Source organism: Pungitius pungitius, chromosome 12 (assembly GCF_949316345.1).
Source record: "Pungitius pungitius chromosome 12, fPunPun2.1, whole genome shotgun sequence".
Classification (NCBI taxonomy): Eukaryota; Metazoa; Chordata; class Actinopteri; order Perciformes; family Gasterosteidae; genus Pungitius; species Pungitius pungitius.
In genome coordinates, this window is record NC_084911.1 from 18,758,467 (window position 1) to 18,778,192 (window position 19,726).

Sequence of the window (19,726 nt, forward strand, 5' to 3'; positions counted from 1 at the left end):
TTCACACCAACATGTTCCACACACACACACACACACACACACACACACATTCCCAGTAATCCACAAGGCAACACCTTGTATAGGTTACCACTGTGTTGACCACAAACCCATCCGTAAATCACAACCTCAATGGTAACGGTCAGGGGCTTCAAGGAGGGCGATAGCAGAAAGAAGAGCACTATTAATGCTGATGTTTCACACAGAAACCAGAGCAGAGATGCTCCAGTACAACGGGGAGCTTCCAGCGAGAGAACAGACGGCAACGAGCGCGTGTTGAAATTATCGACCCGTAACCCAGTAGAGCGCCACCTGCAGCCTTTTAATTTTTGAAGAGTACTATGATACCCTGTCGTACTTTCTGTATGTATGGGCTTGTTTACACACCCAATAGCCATGTGGTATTCATGTTTGGGCTTGTTGCTATGAGCAATCATTTCTAAAACCACTACTTTCCTCCGATGTTCTTTTGGGGCAGATCCTCGAGCTACTTTCATTGGACAAGAGTTAGCAACACAGAGCTACCTCAACCTCAGGACATTCCTCAGCGCTGCTTCCCAGGATCCTTTGCGCATTGCCTGTAGTGGGTGACAAAGATGGCTCCCTGATGGCCCCCCCGCGCCCTGTATCTTGGTGCATGTTGGGTCCGGGTCTTTTCAATGTGTAGAAATCCTTTTTCCAAAATAATGAACGATAATGATTGACAGTCTGCAACACGATGAGCGCCCCCTGCTTTGTGACACGTGCACAACAATGTCAGTGATCCATTCATAAGTGATTAGAGGAATGGACGGGTGAGTCGGAATGAGGGACGCAGGTCAGGAAATGCTCACTGACGGCCTCAAGAAGGTGTTACTGTTAAAACTGTAATTTTATGAACACAGGGATTCATGCAGGATAAATAAAAGCAAAGTTGGATGTTTTGGGGGGAAAAAGGTTACGGTATCTTAGCACAATGACTGACTCTAAACAATTACATTTACGTACCTACAGCTCTTCAATTAACACGTTAAATATTAATTAATACCACGTTGACATGTCTTGATAGCTTATAAGTCTGGAAAAAAAGTATATATACTGTTGGTGAACGATAAATAATGTAACTGACTTGCTAAGTTATCATAAAATGTAGCATTGTGCTAATCAGGATTTTGTGGGAATAGCCATTGGATTTGATTAGATTGACATGTCCACCTAGCTAGCGAGTGGTGTTGTTAAACAGGCGAGTCAGGAATACAATGTTACTACAATGTTATTACAATGTGACTTTTAATCCCGCTAAGGCTACATTAGCCTAATGGCTAATAAACTTAATCTTAATAAACCCTAGTAAACTTTAGCTTCTAATTGTATCAAATGAATAGTTTTCTTTTATTCCCGGGTGCCCACTGCTCCCACTGTGTGGGATGGCTTATATGCAGGGAACAAATTCCTCTATGTGTAAAATAATACTTGGCAATAAAAATGGCTTCTTCTTCTTCTTTGGCGAATGAGCATGGTATCAACTGGTTAATTCCCCTTGAGGCGTCTGTTAATAGGTTAATTGATGGGCAGATTGGGTACTTTGTGGCACCTCAGGCCTCCACGGACTCCTTCTTGTGTATAATCCCTTACCTGAAGTTGGGATTGGATGTGAGTTATTAGAGTATTAGTATCAGATTCCTCTGTCCCTCAGGAAGAGCACAAACCCGTCTCTCTTTGATTATGGTTAACGAAGACGGGAGCAGGATCACAGCGTCTATAACGAGCAAATCTGTGAGGCCTCCTATAAACCATGTAACCCTTCACACCTACAGCATCAAATGTGTGTGTGTGTGTGTGAAATATGTGACAGTGATCCATACCGAGCCAGAAGGACCTGCTCTTTTATTTAGTCCCACACCTCATCAGCAGTTACCATGGAAACCAATCAGCCAGCCTCATTCTCCTCTTCGTTCTCTCTTTCTTCCGACCCCTTTCATCTTGCCTGCTCTAATCACAAGTCACAACCTTTTCCATCAGTGCAACCCACTCAGCCATCTTGTCCTGTGGCTCCTCCGTCCCCTCCATTTTGCACCATCATTTTTTTCTTCAGTTTTGAGTGGGATTCCCTGTCGTTGCCCATCTTTTGTCTCCCGGACAATCATAGCAGGACAGAGACATCTACGTCGCCTGTCAGTCTCTGTTTATTGCTGTTTTAGTGTTTACAAATCTGTGTTGTCATCTCCTCCTCACCTGATCCAGTTTGGTGATGGCTGACCTCCCAATAAGATCAATGATTTAACCCTTTCACCCAGGGAGCGACAATTCAAGCACATTTTATTTACAGATAATACATATTGTCCCATTTCACTGTGTGGAAGGATGGAAGTCTCCGCAACTTAATAAAAAAGTGCATTATTCTCTTCCATCTGGGGGACACGCGGCTACATTTTCGGTTAAAAAGTCATTTCAGTTTGAAGCCAATTTGCCGCGTGCTCCTGTTTACGAGGTGTCCTGCAGAAGGCAGCTCTGAGCAGCCTGTGATTATGAGGCACTTGAACAAAAAAGCCCCGTTCCACTGCTGCAAATGCTTTTCACAGCTCTTCTTCCCTCAAATCAGCGTGCTGGATGCTGCCTCTGTCATGTGACCTTTTGACCTGCGCTCGGTGTTAACAGGCACATTTAAATGAATTGCAGCCCCTCCCTTTAGGCCATTTCCCCCTAAAAGTAACCCCTAATAACCCACAGGTAGGGAGGGCCATGTGGTGGGCTGAAATTAAATGATTTTCTGTGCTTTTTTTCTGTTTTTGCTGGATGTAATACAAATTTACGCAGATTTTGTTTAAAGTAAACCTCCTAACAGACAGGAACAACGTATTCTGTCTACATTATTCTGTTTTTAGTGCTTTTTAATGTGAAACTGTGAAATCTTTCCCTGGTGTTTCTCAGTATTCCTTTTCCAAAGTGCCCCAGTGCCGTCACTGGCATGACGCAGGGAGGAGAGCCCCCACTAGGGGGCGCCGCTGTAACACCGCTGAACCTCCCTCCCGAGACACACTTCTGCTCTTTGAAACTTGTTTCCAGCTTGCGGAGCGTGTTCACACAGTTCCACGTAGTTTTGACTTAAACATTGTCATTTTTTGCCGTCCTATTTTTTGTCTCCTTGAAAATCTCACAAGTGTCGAACTCACACACAGACACACACAGACACACACAGACACGCACAGACACGCACAGACACACACAGCTCATCAACACCTGAGCGACATGCAGAGATTAGACAGAACCCATCAGCGTGTGTGTTGCTGTCTCTCCGTCTTTATAAATAGAGGCCGGTGTATTTGACACTGGGTAACACCCCAGTAGCATCACACCCCACAGGAAGTCTCGCCAACAAAAGGCTAGCGGGAGACAGACCTATTCACACACGCATGTACGCCGTCTCTGAGGTGCGATCGAGCAAATGAAATTAGATGTAACAGGAGCAGATTTTTCTTTGGTTTCCAGCTGGTGAACCTCAGAAGCCGGGCCTGGTGTTTGATGCTGCGTGGCAGGTTTCAGACGAGCCAAAGAGCGTTTGTTATCCCTTCTGAATATTAATCTCCTGTGTGACCGAAGCTTTTATTTTGAAGCTGCTGCAACATCACCAGTTGGTCTTTGTTTTGTGGTTTTAGTGTCATTGACCTTTTACTAAGCCCCGCCCCCTGCCGATTCTCCTTCAGTGAGACTGTGGAGCCACACTGTCGCTAACTGCACCTCTGCTGAAATGTAATGCTTCTTTGAACCTAAAAAGCTAAGACTTGATGGTCATTGAAAAATCTATTTTTGCTTTTAAAAATCAGGTATTTAATACAGAGGAATGAAAGTGGGGAGTTTGGCGTATGTAAGTGCTACAGTGGCTAATTGGAGACCTCTGGCTTACAGTCTGAGAAAATAAAAAGTACAATTGAAGATATTTATTCAAAAAACAAAATCACCAACTCAAAATGTCCTCGTTTAATCATTTAGTGTTATGAGTTTTCTGAAAGTTTATGCATAGTCAAATGCTAACTTAGTGAATTCAGTCTACAGACAAAATTAATGAAGAATTAAACTTTATTTATATATCTTCTCATTCAAAGAATGCAGCAGAAAGGTTTATTCTATAATTTAAACGTGCATCATCAAAAAATCATACAGTCATAAAATATTTAAAACATGAGTCAACAAGTCAGAATGTATTAAAATACACATCCCAGTGTGCATATTGATGTTTTTATTCTACAGTAGCCTGAAGGAACATGTTATGGAAGCAAACGTCATGCTGAGCGCTGCATAGAAAACGGCATCTTTGCATCGGCCCTGTTCAGCCAAGACACTTAAAGAGAGTAAACCGACTGGTCTGTGCTCCTTCTCTCATATTATCAATGATCAGTGACATCGTACTGTAGGATGCTTTAACAGACTGTTGTGATGCTGTGTACATGGCGCCTGGCAGGAAATGAAATGATAACGACATGAGCCATTAAAGCAACGCTCCGCTCTGATTTCTCTCTCCTTCCTTTCCCCTCAGCCGTGTTTAACACCAAGTACACTCGCTCTGGCCTCTCCTGCCCACAAACACACGGTCATGTGGAGAAAGGCCAAAGCTCTCCATGCAATCGCTGTCCAGCGCCAGCACCCCTCGTCTCTTTTCCCCCTCACCCTCTCACCCCAGCTCACCCCGCCCCCACCACCCTCTTTCTCCGGCTCGCCTCTGCCTGCTTCCGCTGCTTTTCCTCGGCCCCCTTTGTACTAAAGCACTCCCCCCTCAAACCGACTGTAAAATACGCTCACTCAATGGCCAAAAACCTCTCGTGGTGGTTTTCACGTGAAAACAATTCATTCGGCCCACAAAAAAAAAAAAAATGTAGCTGTTAGTCATCATTTCAGAGAGGGATCAGTGAAAAGAGTCAGGATGCGTGTTGCAAAAGAAGAAAAACAACAGATGCTGTGTGAGAGTCAGACCTTAAACGTGACTGCACTGTGACATGCTCTCCTGATCTAGTCTTCTGGTTGTTGCCTATGATGGAAGTCACTATTGATAAATGCAAAAATCCCTTTTTCATTTGGAATTTACTGGTATTTCTAGCAACAGTGCTGCTGGACAGAGTCGTTTCATTCAGAGTTAAAAGAGAGGATTGATCAAAGCAGCTTCCCCAGACGTTAGAAGCGTCCTATCAGCTAACAATGACAAACAAACCGGGCTACAAAGCCACGCCACTTCCTGCTGTAGAACCGGGCCGGCACTTCTCTCCAGTGAGAGGGGGGGGGGGGCGCTGTGTGGGGGCGGGGTTGCTGGTTGTGCTGGCCCAGCGCCGGTTGGTGGGAGGTTTTTTTGGGCTTTCAACCTGTTTGAGAAAAATACACTCCGACTCCCTTCTCAACAAAACAAGGTCAAAGTCTCTCAAGATGCAACGTTTTTTTCTCTTTTGGAATATGTAGCAGAGATCAGATTGGGCAGCGCAGGTTGCGAGAGTACTGTGGTGTGTTTGTGCTTGGTGTGTGGAAATGTGTGCGTTGAGGTGTAAGTCTGCAGTGTGCGCACTCTGAGAACTCCCCCTTCTTAGGGGTCTGATCCAATGTGCATGATTTGATTTGAATCCTTCTTGTAACCTTACAACGCTCAAATAATGGCTGACTTTAAAGGACTTGACTACCTTCCAGAACCACCACCACATCTGTTTTAAAGGAAAGCTTTTGTGTGGAATCAAAGTCAGATTAAAGCTGAACAGAAAGGAAGTCATTGAGGAGCAGCAGGAGACACATGTCCACCATACACCAGTTCTCACACACACACATTTTCACATCAAAAGAGGAGTTAAACCCACACGGACACAAAGAACACCTCGAGCTTTGCACCTGTTCCCCTCTCCCCCCTTTGAGTGAAACCACACCATTACGTGTGTGTCTTCTTCTCCCTCCTCTCTCTTTGCATCGCCTCATCACTCTCCCTCCAATGCGTCTCTGATTTTCTCCCTGTGTCTTCTTCTCCCCCATCCTCCTCCTCCTCCCCCCCCCGGGAGTCCCGTCATGGCCAGGTGCAGCGTAGCGTGTGTCGGCAGCAGGCCTCTTAATGGACGCCATGTGTCTGGCGGTGGACCCCTGTGCCTTCTGCTCCAGATCCTCCCTCCGTGAAACACAAAACTGCTCTTTTAGGCAACTTGGCTCTAACAGCGTCCAGGGACGAGAGAGAGAGAGAGAGAGAGAGAGAGAGACACACCTTCTTAGAGCTGCAGGAAGCTTTCTTTGGAGATATGTGTAGTAATGGGGCCGTATGTGGCATTTGAGCATTGATTATGTTGTGTTGTCAAGCTAAACCAAAAAAAGATACAGAGTTGTCCGGTTGGTTTATCCTTTGATTGACAGCATGATTGATTCACTGCACCAAGCAGGAAGCAAGCTTAACCTTTTAATATTTGTGGCCATGGTTGTGGAATCATTTTAAGGCTGATGAATCCCCTTCCTGAGATGTTTATTCTCGTCAGTAAATCAAAAATGGAAAGCACAGACTGAAGCAGATGGATGTCTGGGTATTAACACGGGAGCTTTTTAAAGACACGTAAAAGCCTCAAAGGATTTAACACACTTTTTCGTGGCCCCCCCCCCCCTTCTCTCTCCCAGTCTTATACAGAAACACATTAGCAACGGACACACTGGCGTGAACATGAACAGATTCATATCCCAATCCCTAAAAAGGACCTCACATCGTGTTCACTTTGCATTTTATCTGGACCTTGTAGGACTTTAAAGTGCAGCCTCTTGGAAATAATTGGGTGCCATCTTGGAACCTGGTGCTCTTTATACACCTACTATATGCTTTCCTTTATTTGTTTTTGCTCTGGCTCTTAACATTGTTCCATTGTCAAAATCCACATCTTCACTCACCCGTGGAAGATAGACACATGAATATGAACCACATCCCAAAAGAGCCAGTGGTGTCCAATGGACACCTCTCTGCTCCCTCCAGTCCCTCCAGTTAATAGACACAGAACTTTCAACACCACGGACACGTGGCCTCATCAGAAGAATTAATACACTTCCTCAAATATGGCCACGCTGGTAAAGCGCTTCGTCCTCATTTGGGATATATCCACGTCAAAAGCCGCAGGGTGAGAGAGAGGGGGTGTATTTTGAGAGCTGCACTCTGCTCACTGCGGTGGGCCCTTGCTGTTCCCTGGACTCGTCCCCACAGCCCGCTGTAACCTCTGGCCGTGGAAATTCAGAGGGAACCAATACGAAACACTCAGTAAAAGTGAGAAAACACACTCCTTTTTCTTGCATGTTGCCAGCCAGGGAGAGAAGGGGGAGGCTGTGTCAGAGTGAGAAGTTGAGGGCTTTTTTGGGGGGGGGGGGTGCTATCGTCTGACAGGTAGGTGTCAGGTAAATGTGGACGGTAGTCTGAGAAAAGGGTAGAATCTCCTTCCCGCTGAACACGGCGCCCTTTCAGAGGAAGATCAATGCTTTTTCACCTTCTTCTGTCACATGAAACAAGCTTTGGCCCTCACGTGTATTTTGTGAGGTGTGTTTGTTACATATAGATATTGGACTCACCTGTCGTGAATCTTTATTTATTTTACTGAAAACCAAGTGCATACAAATAAGAACTGGATTCCTATGGAAGTGGCCCAGAGCCAAAAGAAGCCTTAAAGGTTTGACCCTCCTGGGTCTGAGATGGTTCGTTTCCGTTGGGCTATTGAGGAAGCGAGATGGCGTTTTCACTCCCAAACACGGCTCACTCACGTTTCGTACTAACAGATAAGAAAAATAAGAGGGAAATATTTTGGACATGATCCACATCTCTTTCAGCGTAAGCCAATGGAAGAAAGTATTTTTGTATTGTGTTATTTTATGACGGACCTGTACCGTTCGTCTACGACCTAAAGTCAGCCAAAGAAGGCCCCATCTCCCTCGATTTCTATCTTTCCATTACTGTACAACACATTCACAGCTTACAATGGGGACAGTTTAAATCAGATGCTCTATGGCGAGATGTACAGTGAATTGCGCACCACGCACACCGTGGAAACACCCAAAAGCATACGAGAGTCCTCCAATGTCCCCCAATTTTGACTGCTCTTTATTTTGAGTTCTGATTTAAAAACCTGATCAGCATTAATTAAAATCTAAACCTTCTTTCAACATCCACTCACATCCTAAATGCGTCTGTATCTGGCCAGTGGGCAGCAAACGCAGTGACATTTGTGGGTTTTCTGAGAGCGTCCTGTTTCTGCACATACGCAGAACCTATTTAACCAAAGGGCACAGCATGGCCAACTATCCACTGGAACTCGCTTGCAGCATCAGCTCTAAAAGTCGATTGGGCGACGTCAACTTCAAGAGACCTCCCTTCCAAAGGACCCAAAATGATTGTTATAGTGTGTGCAACACACATGGCTATCGTTAGCACTCAGGAGTCAAGCTAGCAGCTTGTCGACCCTCTGTTGACAATCAATGAGGGAAGATGCACCCTGCGCTCACATAAACAGGTAGAAAGCTCGTTCAGGTCATCGCATTGTTGCTAAAATAAATGCAGTCCAGCCACACATGCAGTCAGTTCCTGTCAATAACGAATCATGTAACGAAATAAAACGATGTCAAAAATGGTTTAGATTTTAACAAATATTAACAAACATCCTTTAAGAAGTTCTATCTTGTGGATATGTACATATATATATTGAATTTGTGGGGTACATATATATATATATATATATGTACCCCACAAATTCACCATCACCACCACCATGGAGCAATAGTTCAGGTCATCGCATTGATTGTGGGGTACATATACCCCCTCTCACCCAGACCGCAGCCATATATTATGAAGAGCTCCAAACAGGGGTGTTGGTGTGTTTGCAGCCGGTATCTTTGAACATGCACATGCTGTGAGCAAAAGGCAGAATCAGAAAGTTAAATATTAACAAAAAACGGGCTTTCCAAGCAAAAAACTTGCAGAAGTGCTAAAAATACAGATTAACCTTGTTCCTTATGCTACTTCTTCAACATAACAACCGCAGATCAAAAAACACATCACCCTCAAGGGAGGCACAGAAGAAGGCTTGTTTGATACACATATAGAAAAAGAGCCAATTAAGTAGAGCACACCTACTGTTTTTACATGAAGTGTGTATGTATGTGTGTGTGTGTGTGTGTATAGTTAGCGTTGGTGGCTGTTTGTGTACTTTGACAATGCTGTGTGTTTTGTTGCGTTTCAGTGCCACCGGTCACAGCGATGTGACATTTCATCCACTCACACATAATGTGAGAGTGAATTATTAAAAGCTGATGAGTTTTTTATTTTTTATATCCGCAACGGATATAATAACAACGTACAATATCAAGGGATAAACCCTCGTAGGATCTAAAATGTTGATTTATTACATTGTGGTTAAATAAATGACTTTTGGAACACTTTGGGATTCACAGGTCGCTGCCACGGCGTTTAGGCAGTTCTACGCAATTTTTATAACGTTATGTGATGTTCATCCATCAACTAGTGGCACTAGTGAACTGCAGTCAATGGGCCTGTGAGGGCTGGGAGGGCTCAGAGGGCTGTTGCCTGTTTATTAACTTTATTCACAGTGACAGTGGCATGTTCAAATGGCATCAATCTCCAACACTGTCGGCCCTCGGCGTGTCCACAGAAATCTCCAGCAGGGCCAAGATTCTCCTTCTGGCAGTGTCAAGCAATGGCAGGTCAGTGTCAAGCAATGGCAGGTCAGTGGCAAGCAATGGCAGGTCAGTGGCAAGTAATGGCAGGTCGGCGTCAAACAATGGCAGGTCAGCGGCGAGCAATGGCCGGTCAGTGGCAAGCAATGGCAGGTCAGTGGCAAGCAATGGCAGGTCAGTGGCAAGCAATGGCAGGTCGGTGTCAAGCAATGGCAGGTCGGTGTAAAGCAATGGCAGGTCGGTGTCAAGCAATGACAGGTCAGTGTCAAGCAATGACAGGTCAGTGTCAAGCAATGGCAGGTCAGTGTCAAGCAATGGCAGGTCTGTGTCAAGCAATGGCAGGTCAGTGTCAAGTAATGGCAGGTCAGTGTCAAGCAATGACAGGTCAGTGTCAAGCAATGGCAGGTCAGTGTCAAGCAATGGCAGGTCAGTGTCAAGTAATGGCAGGTCAGTGTCAAGCAATGACAGGTCAGTGTCAAGCAATGGCAGGTCAGTGTCAAGCAATGGCAGGTCAGTGGCGAGCAATGGCAGGTCAGTGGCAAGCAACGACAGGTCAGTGTAAAGCAACGGCAGGTCAGTGTAAAGCAATGGCAGGTCAGTGGCGAGCAATGGCAGGTCAGTGTCAAGCAATGGCAGGTCAGTGGCGAGCAATGGCAGGTCAGTGTCAAGCAATGGCAGGTCAGTGGCGAGCAATGGCAGGTCAGTGGCAAGCAAAGGCAGGTCAGTGTAAAGCAAAGGCAGGTCAGTGGCGAGCAATGGCAGGTCAGTGGCGAGCAAAGGCAGGTCAGTGTAAAGCAATGGCAGGTCAGTGTAAAGCAACGGCAGGTCAGTGTAAAGCAATGGCAGGTCAGTGGCGAGCAATGGCAGGTCAGTGTCAAGTAATGGCAGGTCAGTGGCGAGCAATGGCAGGTCAGTGTCAAGCAATGGCAGGTCAGTGGCGAGCAATGGCAGGTCAGTGTAAAGCAATGGCAGGTCAGTGTAAAGCAACGGCAGGTCAGTGGCGAGCAGGGAATCAGGTGTCTCAACTAAAAACCCAAAACTGTTTGCAGCTGACCTGTCAAGCAATGGCCGTTCTGGGAAAATCTGGTTCTGCCCACCCTGCTCGCCGTTGTAACACTAACCTGCCATTGCTCGCCACTGCCACAAGGAGGATCTCGCTGTCTCTCAAAATCCACCCACCAAGTATCGTGGAGCATCATTCATTGGCAGTGGGGTGTCCATTTGATGAGCGTGTTTGTGAGTCGGCACCAACTACCTGAGAGAAAAATCCACTCTCTCACACACACGAACCACAGAGACGTGCAGCCACTGGACGTTCTACCGGAATTCAACTTTTCAGAGGCGTCAACTGATGCTTCAGAAGAAAAAGAAAAAAAACACCTTGATCGCCTTTGCACATGTTTGTACCTCACACACACACACACACACACACACACACACACATCTACAAAAACAGCCACAGCTCAATTGTAGTAGTGCTGGCAGCATAAAGGCTGCTCCTCCTTTCTCTCCCTCCCGCCCATCTCTCCTACTCTCTCTCTCTCTCTCTCTCTCCCTCTCACTCTCTCCTACTCTCTCTCTCTCTCTCTCTCTCCCTCTCACTCTCTCCTACTCTCTCTCTCACTCTCTCCTACTCTCTTTCTCTCTTGCTCGCTTTGCAATTCTTTGTTTCTGCTGCTCCTGCTGCCGGTGAACCCTCTCTCATTCTGCTTGTTGAAGACACAGGAGCCTTTTGCAGATTTCCTTTTCTCTCTCTTGTCTAGTAACCTTTTATCTCTCTCACACTCTCTCGCTTTGTCACTAACTGTCTCTCTCTCTCCTTTACTCATTCTCTCTCTCTCGCTCTCTCCATCGGATCCAAACACAGAGCCCCCTCTCACTCTGTCTTTTCTCTCGGTCCTTGTTTCCTATGCATCGCCCCCGGGCCGAGGGGAACAGGGACTTGACTCGCCCCTCTTCCTCTCCTCCTCCTCCTCATCCTCTTCCACCTCCTCCTCCTCTCCGCTCGTCCTCTCACCTGCTAACGGCGGGATAATGTTCTACTTCCAGCTGGTGATCATGGCCGGGACGGTGCTGCTGGCTTACTACTTTGAGTACACAGACACCTTCCCCGTGCACGTCCAGGGCTTCTTCTGCTACGACAAGACCTTCTCCAAGCCCTACCCGGGCCCCGACGACGCCAGCAAGATCCCCCCCGTGCTCATCTACTCGCTCGTCACGGCGATCCCCACCCTCACGGTAAGAGCGCATGCTGTGTGTCTGAGGTGCGTGAGGAGGAATGTGAGAGGTGGTCGAAAGTTGGGCCGATGCGTTGGAGTTGTTTTTGAGTGCCTGTGCGCCTTCTTCTCCGTACGCTCCGTGAGTTTGGCGGTGAATCATCTCGCGAGCAGATCGGCAAGCAGCATGGACGTCACCCCCCTCTAGCCTTGACAGGCAGGTGTGTGTGTGTGTGTGTGTGTGTGTGTGTGTGTGTGTGTGTGTGTGGAGAGGGAAAGCACAGAGACGTACCTGGGACGGGCAGGCCGGGCATTAGAGGGGGAACCAGGAAGAGGAAGCGAGGCGGACGGCACAAGACACAAAAGTGACAGAAAGGAAACGGGGCAAAAGTCGAGCAGATCACAGACGGCGGGCAACAGATGCTGCCTGCGTTAAAAAAAGAAAGCAGTACTCAAGATGACAGGTGAGAGAAAAGAGACAGCAGAGTAAGCACAAAGGAAGGCCACTGGGGGGGGGGGGGGGGGGGCTTCTGTTACGGGTGTTATCTTTGTGCCACGTGGGAGGTTAGCTGTTGAACCCAGAGTAAGACGCGAGGCAGTGAGCGTGAAATGCTAACCTCCACACACACACACACACACACACACACACACACACACACACAAGAAAAGCCCCACAGACAGAACCAGCCTCCAGCCGATAACATGACCCCAAAAACCTGCAGCATTCCCCCTTCTGTCTGCATGCATCACTGGGTGCTGTTCCACTCTGGAGATATGTACAAAAAAGTTGTATTCACAGCCACCCGGAGCAAATGTGCGTTGTTAGTTGTTAGTTCGCACTATTTATAAAGTTGAGCCTAAGTATTGTAAGAAATGTCATTGCAGGTCATAGCAAAAGCACTGTCTCCAGATACTGGGTGAGCGGGTAAAGGAGAGTAAAGGAGAGGGTTCTAAGCAATAATGCAGGTGACTTACTTTCCATGGTTAATACCATGTGATGCAATGTAATACTTTCCCAGCATTCCTCCCTCCTGCCGGTTCCAGTGACATAAAACCACAACATTGTCATTCAACATTGGCGATTGAAAGCACAGGTGTACTCTGCAGCATCGGGCCACGCTAAGCCTGAAACCAATTAGACCTTCGCTAGCGGAGGGAGAACCAGAAGTTGATCTGGGTCAGAGCACATTGCTTCCACCACCTAGTCCGCCTTAACGGATGCTGACATGGAGGCTTGTGTGTGTGGAGACTGGCAACAAGGTAGATTGCAGCAGTAACTGCTCTCCCCGGTGCAAGTGTTCTCTGCCACGTGCCTTCAGGAGCCGGCTCTCTTTTTCCGATCCAGCTCACGGCACAGAAGCAACACCGAAAAGAGTCGTGGCGTTTTAGGGACGCGGTCCTCCATCTCTCAGCTAGATGATGGTGTCGTTATTGGAGCAATCGCTGCTCTTTTGATTTCCTTTGTTAGCTCTGTCCTTGTAGTGCTGCGACTCAAGAAAGAGATGCCAGGAGGAAGAGGGAGGACCCCGTCAGTCCAAGTCGAGGCAGGTAATCCACCGCCAGGCGTGTTTTGGGATCTGCGTCAGAGACCCGCACGCCATGACTGCCTGAAGGCTTCTAGTAGGGCCCCAACATCTAATTACAACTCCTTCTGTAGTTCGATCACGAGGAGCTGATCCACACAAAAGGAGGCACCTGGCATCTTTGCACCTCCCTTTACAGAGGTGACGCCGGCTCGTTTGATTATCTGACACATTTGATTATTTAGTGAAATATAACAAGGAATGGATAACATCTCAATCTTTTTTTTAACAACAAACTTGTTATAGCCGTTATTTTCTTGTCTTCACAAGATTTGAGTTGTACCTGAACCATAACGGCACGCCATGATCCTATTTTTGGTTTCTCAGATTCCCAAAATTACCCCCTGCGGGAACTGCTGCGGCTCTTTTCTCCACTCAAACACAAACAGGTCCGTTTTGAAGGCGTCTTGAAAGTTTCCCCAATGGAATTTGTTAAGCCCGTTAAATTCAGGTTGAATTAACTCATCTAACACAGATTCAATCTGACAGAACATTCGCAAATGTGTGTTGGAGCTCCTCTGAAAACCCCTCCTTTGATCACTTCCCTTTTGTTCTTCACCTCGGTTACTCGTCTTCTCTGCACAACCTTTATCGTCTCATCCACCCTGACCTTTACCTTTCTATTCATAACTCCTCCACCCTTCCCCCCGGGGAATCTTGGCCTCCTCTGTGTTTTAGTCTTTGTCACACCTCCTGTGCCTGTTGTGACGCTTCGCTCCTTGACCTCTTCTCGCACCTGTTTTTCTCACCCTCCAATTAGCACATGTCTTCTGTGAATCCAGTGGAGCACCTCAGCTCTGGGGTTTGATTGATCAAAGTCCAACCGCACGGGAAGAACCTCTCTTTCTCATTCTGCTCTTTTCCTCACACTGAGATCGAAGGCAGACGCAGTGAGAAATGCCTTCTTTTCTGAATAAATACGAACACATTGTAGGTGAGGCCCACACTACGCCCCTCTGTGGTTGTGACACGACCGAGCGAGGCAAGCTATGCTAAGCTAAAACGCTGCGGGTTGTTGGTGTTTACATTTTGCACTAACACACAGAGAGTGGTATAAATATGTGCAGCAAAGGGAGAATAAATGATTGAGCACGGCTATGAAATACTGGCGAGCAGGAGCAGAGTTGACACACATCCAGGTGTGTCAACTCAAAGAGAGAGAGAGAGAGAGAGTGTCATTCATGATTGTAGAAGATGGAAGGGAACACTTTTGGAAGGTTTACACCTACGTAATACTCGTTGGGATACAATCCTGATCCTGCCTCACCAAATACACAAAATGAGCGACCAACATGTCAGAAACGGGGCTTGAACGTGAGTCAGAGTGTTTGTGTTTTGTCCCCTTCTTTTACCTCACAGACGTGTGCTGCCAGCGTCCTCGCATCCTCAGCCCCATAATGTCAGTGGACAAATCTTAATCTGTGCCTCGCCTCACCCGCCGTGACCCCCCCCCCCACAGAAAAGTCTCACTTCCACGCACTGATGCACAGACTCGGATCTCAATGCCGCTCTGTTTGAAGCTTCTGCCTTACAACATGTAGTTCATTTGACTTTGCTGCGCCATCCCGCCGTTGACCCGGGTCAATGAGACAGATGGTGGGGGGGGGGGCTGCGGCTGACGGCTTTCTGGCCCTTGACTTCGTTCTCGTCGCTGCGATGGAAAGGTAAATGAGGAAGGAGGATAAATAATTCGGTGTAAGAGTTGTATTATTGGAAAAAACAGATGGGCGAAAGCCCGTCACCGAATTGGAGAGACGAGATGGAATCGCGGCTGGAGGAGAACGGCGTTCTATTCACGGAGGGAAGACGGGCGTGTTGTTGTTCTCATTGCGGCTCCTTGGCTTCATCTACTCCGATGCATTAGTTCACCACAGTGTGCACAGCTCCCGCTCCGCCTGGGACACCATCAGGAGGAACCAGACTAGCTGGTAGACGGACTACTACTGGCACTTCAACAATTATATTACTTAATGACTATTATGAGATGTGTAAAGAAGTACAATGCACCTAAAATAAATAACCACCAGTTCTTGCATTGCATTCCAACTTTTTAGCTCTCTGCTCCGTTTACCAAATTCCCGTTGGGCCCGAGGCGGTGTTGCGTCACCCCGATTGGCTGCACAGTAGAGCGATGCACAGTAATGGAGAGTGAGCCTTTCTGCCCTTGACTCGCCTATTTAGTGCTTTCAGTCTCAGTCTTTGATCTGCAGCTTGGAGGGACACCTCAGGGGTCCTGCTTGGCTCGTGGAGTGCTGCGCTTCACTCGGCACCCTCGAGATCTCTGACAAATGCCAGCGTGCGGGATCTGCATCTCCACAACATGGGGGGGGGGTGTGTGGGGGGGGTGTGGCGGGAAGTCATCCCTGCTCGCCGAATCCGTGTGTAACTGTTGCTGATGAAACGGGAATATTCCACCCGCTTCCCAGAATCCCCTTCCCCTTAAAGTTTCTTTTCAAACACAGACCTGCAGGCGATTAATCATCCAGATGTGTCTTGTAACTGGCCTTTAAACAGACCCTTTTCGTGCTGTTTTGTAGTGTTAACAGTTGGGATCCGTCTGAGTTGCATGTGTGTGTGCAGTGAGGACGCTGCCCTGTAGTCTGAGGCATGAGACGTTTAGTGGCCCTCACAGGGACAACCTTTGACCTTTGACTCCTTCTGTTGAATGCTCTCTGATTTGAGCACAGGGGCCAACGCGTCTGATTGAGCCGCTTGTTGTCCAGCATCCAGTCACACTAAGCAGCTCGCTGCCCCTTTGTTGCGGCTTTTTTCAGAGGAACGTAGCAGAGCTGGATGTGAGCGTGAAAAGAGTAAGAATGTAAAACCTACTTTTGCTCCCAGTGAGAAGGAACTGGATTGTTGCTGCTGGGACACAACGACAAAGAGGTTTCTGTGAGGTGGAATGAATGTTTATCGTTCCAGTGCTACGGACACGTGTCGGGCGTCAGGACAGATTGTCAGCAGATGTTTTTTTTGATTCACAATCCCACTTTGCCATCCGCGTGGCCCATCCGTCACGTGTCTTTTTTTTTTTTTTTTAAACTCTGGAATGACACAAACGCCGCCGCCCTCCCGTGAGAGAGCCGCGTGTGAGTAAAGGTGACGGCGGGGATCCTGATGCGTCTGGGCGGGCGCCGTGCCGTCCATTAGCCCCACGAAAGGTCTTGCATAAACGCCGGCGTGCCGACGTTGAGGTCGCCCACAGGTGACGGCCGATAATGGGATACTAGTGAGAGCCGGGCATCTCTTTGTACTTTACGCATGAGCAGTGGTGTCAGAAGCGTTGGGCCTCACTGGGCAGAGTGCTCTGCTCACTCTGCACGCCACAAGACACGCAGCGTTCCTTTGTTTCATTCATAATTTACTTGAGTGATTGTATTTCTTGACATTTACAGTTTTTACATTCACTACAGCGTGGTGTTTTGTACAGCTATAAACAAGGCCAAACATGCTTTTCTATATATATATACAGTATATATATATATATATATATATATATATATATATATATATATATATATATGCTAATATATTGTGTGATTTCCTTGTTCTAACATAACATTTGTACAGCCTGTGTAACATGTAATGTTGCACGTGTGTATTACCTGTGTAATAGAAACAAAGTGTAATGGACTGAGGTTTTGTAGTGATTCATCTGTTAGTCACATGTATTTTGTCCCTTTGCACGTGGGACTCGTCATCTTCACAAAGTCAAATCATCCCGTCAAAATATGATTTATTGGCCTTGTATCAGAACGTATAAATAGGATAATTGAAGCTAGGGAGATGCCTAGTGGATGAAGCAGTGGACCAGTTGGCTTCTTCTTTTACTTGCTGCATCGGTTTCTTTTACATCACGCGTCAAGCTTACATTATATTTTCATCTTTTCATTTATTTATTTCCACCCCACTTTTATTGGATTCTTTAACACGGGCTGTCGTTTGCTATTTGCAGAAGGGGATGCTAATGGGAGCAATCTCGTGCAACGATTCAGGCTCCTTCCAATCCGCTTGATTTGTCCTCTCAGCTGTATTGATCCCCACAAAAGGCCTTTTGTCTCGTACGTGGCTTCCTGAAGCTGCCGCCGCATCGTTTGGATGCTCCATTCCACTTGTTTCTCTTCATCTGTGTTCCTCCCATTTCTTCCTCCAGCTCTCCTTTATTCCCCCTCGTTCATCCCGTCGCTCCGAGTGAAGCACCCCCCCCCCCCCCCCCACCCGTTGAGGTCTTCTAATTGACACGTGTTTCGTAACAAGGGCCAGTGTGAATGCAGCCTCCCATTTGACTAACACTCACTGACACACATCGCGATGTGATGACTCACACACACACACACACACACACACACACACAGCAGAGAAGGGGCCCGTTAATGTTTCATATCTTCACTCCTTCCTCTTGTTCCGCTCCTGATTCATTCATGCGAGTAAGCGTGTAATACACGCTTTGGTCTAATCTTTAAGCTCATTTTACTACTTTCTAGAGGTCACCGGCTCCTCGCCCTGCATGGTCCGACCGTGGCACTGGACGCGCGCTTTGATTTCAAGGAATTATAATTTTGCTTTTCCCTGAACCGCAGCGACAAGCGCGTCATCTTTAACTAGGAGTCTTTGGCAGCCAGCGGAGAGAGAGATCATTTAGGAAATGTTGCTTGAAATAATGCGCGTCATGATTCACATGGATGCCATCCACACATGAATAATTCATGTGTGAAGTATTAACTCTCCTTTTTTTCTTACTGTGTCCTCGAACTGTTCAGTTCTGCCCTCTTGCTCCCAGACTCTCGTACGCTTATCTTTTTAAAGAATTTGGTTTTGGAAGTGATGGGGTGAGGTGAGGGGGGGAGAAAGGGAGAGGAGGGGGCAATGCGCTGTTAGGAAAGTATCAAAAAACTTTTTTGGGGATCAAATGATTTTGTTTCAACTAGGTTGAATGAAGCAAAGAAACAACTCCTCAGTATTGACTCTGCAGCACTGGATGTGGATGAAGGGCACACAACATGGAAATCTTGTTTACTCACATCCCTGGATGAAGGTCAACCGCTCATATTCAAACTGATCAGTTCATTATTTGGCCCATTTGTCATTTTTAAGCTGAAGGACTTATTTCCCACATATTTGTGTGTGCACACCTCGTGAACATAAGAAAAGTGGTCCTCCTTGCCTCGTTCTAATGGAGTAGTCGACAAAATCATATAAGTGAACAACCAGGGAGCATCACAAGGTGACAGCTTGATCAACTTAACTTGATTAACTTGTTTTCCAGAAATGTGGTAAACTGGAAAATTTCATCAACTGTATTATAGCAAGGCAATTTTATTTGTAAAGCACATTTCAACAACAAGGCAATTCCAAATGCTTCTCATAAAACCATTAAAAACATCCAATCGTAAGATTTAAAAGGAGATTTAAATACAATTAAGAACTAAATTAATTGAAACTTAAAAAGAAAAACAGTCATTTAAAAACACTAAAAATATAATACAATTTCCTAAAATGCAGAAATATTCAATTAAAAACAGCAGCATACAAAAAATGTATTTAATCTGGATTTGAAGGAACAGACCTGCAGCTTTTTAGGACTTTGTTCCAGAGATGTACAGCAGAGACACTAAATGCTGTTTCTCCATGTTTACTTTTCGTTTTAGGTTCATAAGATATCAGCAGATGAGGAATGTACTTTGGCTGTAAACCATTCAGTGCTTTATGAACCACCAGCAGGATTTAAAGTCAATTCTTTTGACAGAAAGCCAGCGTAAAGACCTGAGAACGGGAGTGGTGAGCGCTGACTTTCAGTCCAATCCTTCAATGCATTGACGCAGCCCTTGAGGGCTCCCCCCCCCCTAGTTGATTGGTACGTAGTAGTATGTCATGGTTGACCCCGTCAAATGCCGCGCTGTGAAAGGGAAATTCTGCCATTTTCTGTCTCACTGTTTTCGGTCTTTTTCCTGTATTGGGTTTACAAATTGACAAAAATCAGTTTCACTGACATTTGTCGTGGTTTCATTAATGTGTCTCGGGTGAGTAAATAATAATGTGTATAATGATAGTGGAACATCATTCCACTTCCAAGTGGTGCAACTTTTAGTGAACAAAGAGAAGAGCAGAGGGGAAGGAACACGGAGACGTCTTCCCCAGCTTCAAACAGGAAGTCACTGATCCACGTGCAGCTGGGAGAGTTTGTCCTGCAGAGAATATATTCACAAAAGAAATAGTATTTGAGGCCCAACAGGCAAAGGGTTTGAGAGCACTTTTCCAAGATTGACAGAAACATTCTCTCAC

At 46.5% G+C, this 19,726-nt stretch overlaps 1 protein-coding gene across 4 annotated transcripts in view; it reads left to right on the plus strand.

Annotated features, from left to right (window-relative positions):
- The window catches only part of plppr2a (phospholipid phosphatase related 2a), a 35,064-nt gene that overhangs the window by 8,026 nt on the left and 7,312 nt on the right, over window positions 1–19,726 (plus strand). For all 4 annotated transcript variants that reach the window (XM_037476813.2, XM_037476815.2, XM_037476810.2 and 1 more), the window contains exon 3: window positions 11,695–11,883. In XM_037476813.2, coding sequence (XP_037332710.2) covers window positions 11,695–11,883 — 189 coding nt within the window. The remainder of the gene's footprint in view (window positions 1–11,694; window positions 11,884–19,726) is intronic.